The sequence below is a fragment of the Electrona antarctica genome (assembly GCF_951216825.1).
Source record: "Electrona antarctica genome assembly, chromosome: 5".
Taxonomy (NCBI): domain Eukaryota; kingdom Metazoa; phylum Chordata; class Actinopteri; order Myctophiformes; family Myctophidae; genus Electrona; species Electrona antarctica.
In genome coordinates, this window is record NC_136810.1 from 40,571,357 (window position 1) to 40,580,316 (window position 8,960).

Below are 8,960 nucleotides of genomic sequence, written 5' to 3' on the forward strand. Positions count from 1 at the left end.
ATGCTTTGGTGTTTTAGAGTTAAGTAAGGACACAGATAGGGACTGTAATTAAATGGAAACGTCAAGGCCTGTTGATGCGTCTCCTGAGCTCTACTCAAACAATTAATGTAAGACATTTTAATTGTATTTTGATGGCAAATACATTTTAAATACCACACTTCTAGTACATGATTATAATACTAAATGAATCAAACATTCATTGGATAATGTTGGATAATGACTGGTAACATTTTAGAAATAGTTAATGTTAATAGTTTAACAGTCAGGTTAAGACCAGGTGCCAAGGTGAGAGACAAATATCTCAGTAATGGGCTCAAGACAAGTACAGACATCTATTACGTTTAGAATAAGCAACACAAAGCATTTACTGTAAATGCTGCCTTCATTATTTGACTCCAGAATTGTATTATTTATGTTAGGCTAAAATGCTAAATTATCAAATGTAGGTAGGAGAAACGTATTATTGTTACACCAAAGCACAACAAAATTATTTGTTGTCGTGCTGAACCAAAGTTCAGTAAAACGTGGTAATTCTCTACTTTAGTTTATTTATTTTTTAGACAAATGTCTATTTATTTCAGAACAGAAGGGAAATTAAGAAAATAAATGTCTTGCCCAAAGCCAAATGCACAAAAAGGGAAAGGAAAGGAAAAACGTTGTGAACACACTGTGACCTCGCCTACAGGGGAGAGGGGAAGGAGAACACACTGTGACCTCGCCTACAGGGGAGAGGGGAAGGAGAACACACTGTGACCTCGCCTACAGGGGAGAGGGGAAGGAGAACACACTGTGACCTCGCCTACAGGGGAGAGGGGAAGGAGAACACACTGTGACCTCGCCTACAGGGGAGAGGGGAAGGAGAACACACTGTGACCTCGCCTACAGGGGAGAGGGGAAGGAGAACACACTGTGACCTCGCCTACAGGGGAGAGGGGAAGGAGAACACACTGTGACCTCGCCTACAGGGGAGAGGGGAAGGAGAACACACTGTGACCTCGCCTACAGGGGAGAGGGGAAGGAGAACACACTGTGACCTCGCCTACAGGGGAGAGGGGAAGGAGAACACACTGTGACCTCGCCTACAGGGGAGAGGGGAAGGAGAACACACTGTGACCTCGCCTACAGGGGAGAGGGGAAGGAGAACACACTGTGACCTCGCCTACAGGGGAGAGGGGAAGGAGAACACACTGTGACCTCGCCTACAGGGGAGAGGGGAAGGAGAACACACTGTGACCTCGCCTACAGGGGAGAGGGGAAGGAGAACACACTGTGACCTCGCCTACAGGGGAGAGGGGAAGGAGAACACACTGTGACCTCGCCTACAGGGGAGAGGGGAAGGAGAAAAGCATAATAGCAGCGGGTCCTTTAAGAGTGGCGGCAGTAATTGCCAGGATCTGAACTCAGTCACTCAGATACACAGCTAGTCAGTCTGGCGCCAGTAGTATGCAAACTGTATATTATCACCACTCCTTCACCTAAAGCCGGATTTATACTTCGCTGCGTGCTGGTGTTGCGCACCAAAAATAGCTGATCTAGAAGCTCACAACACGTTGCAGCGTGACGCTTTGTGAGCTTGTAGAGCCGCTATTTTCAGTGAGCGACACAGTGCACAACAAAGTATATCAAGCCCTTAAAAAGCATGAGGGGACCTCCTTAGGACAAAAGAGCTTTTAAAGCGCAACTTGAAACTGATCTCATTTGAAAAGCTTAATGCCTGACCAAATAAAAGGAAAAGGTTTTGGTCTATTTACATCCAAGTTCTTTTAAACAAAAAATTACCCAATACAAACTTTGGTATTCTTTAGCAACTTTGGAAAAGTAGATTCAAAACAAGTAAAGCATAATTCATGCAATGTAATCTTTCTTCAATCCAAACGATGCATCGTTTGCATTGTATGTTCTCTGAAGATGAAGACTGAGTGGGGCATGTTTTTCCAAATGGAACAATTAGTCATTTCTTACTTCCCCACTTACTAACAATGTCAAAACCAGTGACTATGGTTCTGATTTGAAGGCCCCTTTCTTGAATAGCATGAAAGAAATACCAGTTCTATTGGGACACGCATGAGCGCATGTGAGCTATGTCTACTACGAGCCCAAGTCCCAATAAGGGGTATGCGCCCCTCTCCCCCACTCTTACAATTCATGTGCCTCTGGCTTTAGGTGAAACAACTTTCAACAACACTTCAGCTATAGAAATGTCTGTTTTGTCACTCCTCCTTATAACACAGTCTATTCAAACTTCCAAAACTAAACTTTAACAATGATGATGATGACGCCTGGAGCTTATACCATAGCCTGGAAACCAGACAAATCTGCCACAGGAAAAAAAAAGAAAGTCCCTGGGGAGATTGGTCTGGCACTCAGTTTGAATTACATTTTGCTCAGCCCAGAGTTGTGGGTGACCAATCAGAGCCCACTATTCAAAGTGAAACGTTTTGGCTGTGACGTTGGAATGTGTTTGTAACCGCCCCTTGGAAATAAATCTTCCACACCGAAGTTCCAGACTAATAACAGTGGTGTTAGTATGGCCATGCCAGGCTATTGTTATAACACAGAGTTTCGTCATGGTGTGTTCTGTATGTGACATTGTCACATACAGAACACGGTAGGTAATACTTCAATCTTTATGTATACGGATGGAGAATTTCTACTCTACACACATAAACTGAGAAGAGCACCTTTGTGGATGGGAAATTGATGTGGTTTGGGCCCTCTATGATGAATTCCTGTTCTGTCTATAGAAGTGTCTATTTGTACGTCTCTAAATGTTTTGATGATTTGAACATGGTGGACCCTATTGGAAACAAGTGTAATGCTTAATTGGGTCGTCCACTCACAGTTAACAGCCTTTGTATTGAGTTTGTGCTTGAAATGTACTGTAATTCTGCAAACTGTTAATAAATTCTTCAATCAATCAATCAATCAATCTTGTTTCACTGTGAGATGCTACCAGAACTGAACTGATCATAAAGCGTAGCTGTCAAAAGTTGTGGACGTAGATAGATAGATAGATAGATAGATAGATAGATAGATAGATAGATAGATAGATAGATAGATAGATAGATAGATAGATAGATAGATAGATAGATAGATACTTTACTTTATTAATCCTGAAGGACGTTTTTGCATTCAACTGCTCCAGATCCTGCAGGATTAAGAAAGCATAGATCTATCTATCTATAATAACTACAGCTCCAACAATGGCAGCAAGGCGTTATGTTCAGTTTTAGTAGAATCCCCACGTTTCGGCATGAATCTGTAAAATGACAATGTTTTATAATAAAACTAAACACTGTGGAGCAGAGCTGTGTGCAGACTCTTATCTTTTTTACACAGTTCTAGTAGAATCAGTGAAACAAGAGGGCCCAAGCCACATCAATTTCCCACATGTGGGCGCTATCAATTCTGACATTGTTAGACTTATGACTTTGAAGTGCCTGTCACAGCCAGCTGGCTCTAGTAAATGTGGATGTTATGGAAAAATCCATCTCTTGTGCCAGTGAGGAGACAGAAATACCGAGGCTTGCATCTTCACACACGATACCACACGTCGTCCTCGGGTCAGAGGGGTCGAGTGGCCCAATGTTCTAAGGTTTGCCAACTCACAGGCCTTCTCCTGCCAAACTGTAGTCTTAATACAGGTCAGAGAGGTTGTGTCATATGTGGAAATATAGTTCATGGCCTCCACCACCGCTGTAATTGGTGTTTTTCTCGGGCCTCTTGACTGTCATCTTGCATATGAAGTATTATAGTCATGTTACCTCTTGTGTTTTTCTACATGGCACAATCTACCTACATGCCACCGCTGACCCTCCAAAAAGAACACACACACACACACACACACACACACACACACACACACACACACACACACACACACACACACACACACACACACACACACACACACACACACACACACACACACACACACACACACACACACACACACACACACACACACACACACACACACACACACACACACACAGGCAAGCGTCCAACCCTGCCCCCAGATACCATTACACTGCACTGTGCAGTGTAATGGTATCTGTCAGTTACCAATACCATCACTGGCATATTCATTTACATTAGACATATTTTGGATGTTATTAAGGACAACTAGCATTAGGCAACCTAGAATGGCCAAAATAAACTACTACTGTTGTAAAACACTTTCCCTAAATAGGCCCTAGAACTCAAACGCCGCTGTGACTGACTGTTATCTTCCATGACTGGAATATCCATGATCATGATGTGTATTTTGATGGTATTTTTGTCAACATTACCTCCAGTCATGTCCAGTGGTAATCATAATAGTTTATTTTCTTCTAGGAAGATAAATACTCCAACCTGCTTAGAACTCGCATCCCTACACAGCCATGCTGTTTCAGATCTACCCCAGCACACAGCCATTGAGCAAATTAGGGATTTTAACTTGTAGGTCAACTTCTGGTCAATTTATTATGTTTATGCTTAAGCCAGTGTCCAGTCTCCAGTCACTTTTCTCCAGGCCTTTCAAAGTACACCATACTTTAAAGCTGCACTATGTAACTTTCCTCTTCTACCCTGGATTTGAACCCAGTTTCCTGTGCAAGTGCTGACATTTGTATCATTGATCTCAGCTAATAGAGCCTGCCTGCTTGCTCAGTGGATAAATTGAATCTTGACCTATCAGGTCAAAATTCGTGTCAGACCCTGTGTCTATAGATGAGATATGACCTTTGACACTAAATGTCTCAATAGAAGAGCAGGGAGACACAATACAACCACCCCAATTGTATAGTTGTTCTATAGTAATAAGTTATTACTAATAACTAGGCTACTCTACCATACAGATGTTCTATAGTAATATAACATAGGCTACTCTACCATACAGATGTTCTATAGTAATATAACATAGGCTACTCTACCATACAGTATAGTAAATTAGTAATATAACATAGGCTACTCTACCATACAGATGTTCTATAGTAATATAACATATAGGCTATACTCTACCATACAGTTGTTCTATAGTAATATAACATAGGCTACTCTACCATACAGATTGGACTAAATGACATTTCATTCATTAAAAAGAACGTTCCTCACCATGGCCATGGAGCATGGATGCATTTGAAAGAGAATATACATTGTCTTACATTTTGGCCCAAGAATGGCCCAAAAAGAGAAATTGCACTACAGGGATGAACAGAAAGACGCACACTGTTAAAGACAGACCTGAAGGAATAGAAGACATGGTTGTATGTCCTTTATGCCACACAGTAGGTCTATTTTATGACCATTTTCTAAGCAACACACAGATCAGGCTGGTCTGCAGCGTGCCAGAACAGTATGGAGTACAGTCTAGGCAGATGAGATGCCCTTACCTGGGCCACAGAGTCGGCTGTAGTGATAGGGATTGCAGCATACTGTCGGACTGTCCGGGGACCCAAAGCTCATACACTCACAGAGCGGTTTGAGCTGGGCCGAGTGCTGAAGGTCGGACCACCTGTACAGTTTACAGACAAGCAGCTGTGGAGATGCCAAATGGCCGCCCAACCTCAGCTCTGTCCGGGACACCATAACACAGTCGCTAGGCATCCCTCCTCTGGACTCCACCGCTTCCAGTAAGGTATCCAGCGTTTTCTCCTTTAGCCTCTTTAAAAGCGCATATGTGGCCGATTTGAGTTCTTGCTCCAATACCGTGCGCGGCATAGCCTCCTGCGCCTCGGGAGAACCGCTATCCCGCGGTCCGAGGTTCCTCAGCACGAAATGACACGTCCCCGGTTCCCTGCCCTGGGCCGTTTCTGGACCCCGAATTTCCGAGTGGTCCCGGTCTTTAAATAGACAGCAAGTCACGGTCCTACACTCGCTGTCGTGAATGGAGCGGGGGCTCCCCTGGTCCTGGACGCACACTGCGCCCCCATGATCTTGGTCCGAAGTGACCCCCACCACCACCACGCCACTGCTCTCCACGGGACTCCGGGTGCACACACCCCCTATGTCCACTACAGGCGACCCGCTAGGGGTCATCGGTCCGAGCTCCGTTTTGGGAATTTTCTCTGGGTTGTTGCCGAACAGATCGTCCCTGCACCCTTCGCTACTTGCTTTGCCATTTCCATCTCCCCCCTCTTTATCTGGGATCAAACGACTTCTCCAGAGTCGCCGCACAAGACCTGAGCGTTTCGTCCTGAACATACGACAATTTGAAAATCTATATGGGGGTTTTGTTCTTGTTCAGATATCCGAGTACCTATTGAAGATACTTCTGTGGTCGTCGTACAACATTAATGTCTGTTGAATGCCGTGCAGTGCATGCACAGCCGACCGATGAGCGTTGGCGACAAATCCGCAACATTCAGAGTCAATGCTACTTTGTTGCATTTACAACAACAAATCCCCACTAAGAAATGCAGTGCTGCATGGTAATCAAATTGCATTCATTTAGCCTGTTGTATCGTAACAAAAATACAAGAAGAGCGCAAAGCTAACGCTTGCTATCCGGGATCGCTGCGGAATGAACTGTTTATATGTGTTCTACGAATGGATAACAAACGTAGCGTACATGATAACATAACATAATAAACTAAGCCATAAAATCCATACAAACGGTAGCCCTTCAATTAAACAACAACAACGCGCACAAAGACTCGTTGTCTAGTGTAGTTTATGGACTTTAAACAGCCTCAGATCTACTTCTAAACCCGGCACACGATTATTGCGAGCATGAATGAGGTACGAAGCGATTTTTAATCCCAGTATAGAAAAAAATGCTCTAGAGTCAGAATCCTTGTCGTTTCATAAAGATCTCAGTGCGTTTCTTTTACAATCCAAAAATATCCATGTGAGCTGAAAACAAGAAAAGAATCAATCCCGAGTCTGAACAGCTCCTGCTTCCCGACTCAGACCCAGCAAACTGCAGCCCAGATCTCTTTCTTTCTCCGTTTCTCTCTCTCTCTTTCTTTTTTTCTTTCGCTCGCTCTCTCTCTCTCTCTCTCTCTCTCTCTCTCTCTCTCTCTCTCAGACTCGCACGCGCGCGCACACACACACACACACACACACACACACACACACACACACACACACACACACACACACACACACACACACACACACACACACACACACACACACACACACACACACACGCGCGCGCGCGCACGCACGCACGCACACACACGCGCACGCAAACGCACACACGGGCCCCCGAGGAGAGCGATGGAGCCATTGGCTGACTCCCGTCATGTGCTAGTCTAGACACTTTGGCGGCTGTGAGGGAGCTGCACTGATTGTTGCGCAAACAAGGTTTCAAGTTCCTTAACTCTTAAAGGCGTAACATCCACTTCTCATTTATGAAATTAAGTTACTAAAACTTATTTACATCCATGCAGCATGTATAATTTAAGGCTTTTGAACATAAAAAACAAAGGGCAAAGATTCTTTGTCCAAAGAATTCAGCATCTAGCCTACTTACTGTACGTTTGAACGAAATGTTCTTTTATATATTGATATTAGGCTATTTTTTGTTGAGATGCTGAAAAGTATAATTGTATGACTCTATTGTATATTGTTAAACACTTGCAAAAAATAGTAATAGTATTAGCCTACTATTAGCCTGTTATTGTTATTATTGTTATTATTATTATTATTATTATTATTATTATTATTGTGCAATGTATTAGGCTATTTTTTGTTGAGATGCTGAAAAGTATAATTGTATGACTCTATTGTATATTGTTAAACACTTGCAAAAAATAGTAATAGTATTAGCCTACTATTAGCCTGTTATTATTATTATTATTATTATTGTGCACTTTATGTTTTGGCCCCTGTGTGTCTGTGGCTAATCTCACAAACCACTGGACCGGTCAGTCAGAGCGTCTAAGCAAATCGCCCCTTTGTTACTTGTGGACTCTGATTGGTCTGTGAAAAAGTGTCATGGCGGCCGCACTACTTTTAGACTAACGTAAACATGTAATCATAATGTTATTGAAATCTTTCCACATCGGTGTGGTGTGTGTGTATTATTTATTATTATTGTTGTTCATTTACTATGAAATCGTGCATTTCCCGTCAGTCAGTTGTTTGGTTGGTCACCCCAGTAACATCACGTGACATCATTAGGGATGGAGATCCCTGATGTCATCAATATTAAGCCCATATATGGAGATCCCTGATGTCATCAATATTGGAACTCTACATCTGACCTCAAACATCAAATCCTTAGATCTCCATATATGGAGCTGACCTGTTCTGACATTCCATATGTTGATCCTTCCCCATCCATCCTTCCTCTTCAATGCCTCCCTTTTGACTGATACCTCATTTAAACTCTAGACGGGCCCACCCCAAAGTGCATTAGTGCAGCCCGAAAATTAAGGCCCGACCCTACCTTGGCTGTTGATGGTGACGTAATTAAGATATGTTTCAATGTTGGGTAGGTAAAAGGTAACGTATGTATGTATGTATGTATGTATGTATGTATGTATGTATGTATGTATGTATGTATGTATGTATGTCGGTAAGAATGGTGGTCCCTTATTGGCTGTTGATGGTGACGTAACTAAGGTACGCTTCAAGGTATGTAAGGTCAATAACGGGTTTAAAGGATGTAGAACAGCAGTTATAATAGACATTAGTTAGTAGCAGTACTTGCGCCGCGCGCTCTGCTTGCGCACAAGTAGGCCATTATTATTATTACTTGCGCAAGCAGAGCGCGCACGTAAGGTGGTCATGCCGGCTTTTGTATACGTATGCTCGTGGTATATATACTGATTTTGAGTGTGACGTAATGAAGATATGTATCAATGCTGGGGTATAACTGGCTTTCGATGGTGACGTAATAAAGATATGTTTCAGTGTCGGATGGATTAAAGGTAATGTCTCTATGTATACATGTATGTAATCTGAAACCTAGGTTTATTTGTTGTTTTAGTATTTAAGGTCAATGGTTTATAGAGAGGCTGAGATTT

The 8,960-nt window shown here is 42.9% G+C and overlaps 1 protein-coding gene across 1 annotated transcript in view; it reads right to left on the bottom strand.

The window, feature by feature from the left end:
• Positions 1–6,894, bottom strand: part of smad6b (SMAD family member 6b) — a 33,597-nt gene extending 26,703 nt beyond the window's left edge. Inside the window, exon 1 of the mRNA XM_079502063.1 lies at positions 5,376–6,894. Within this exon, the coding sequence (XP_079358189.1) occupies positions 5,376–6,186 (811 nt within the window). The 5' untranslated portion in view covers positions 6,187–6,894. The remainder of the gene's footprint in view (positions 1–5,375) is intronic.
• Positions 6,895–8,960: the final 2,066 nt, after the last annotated feature.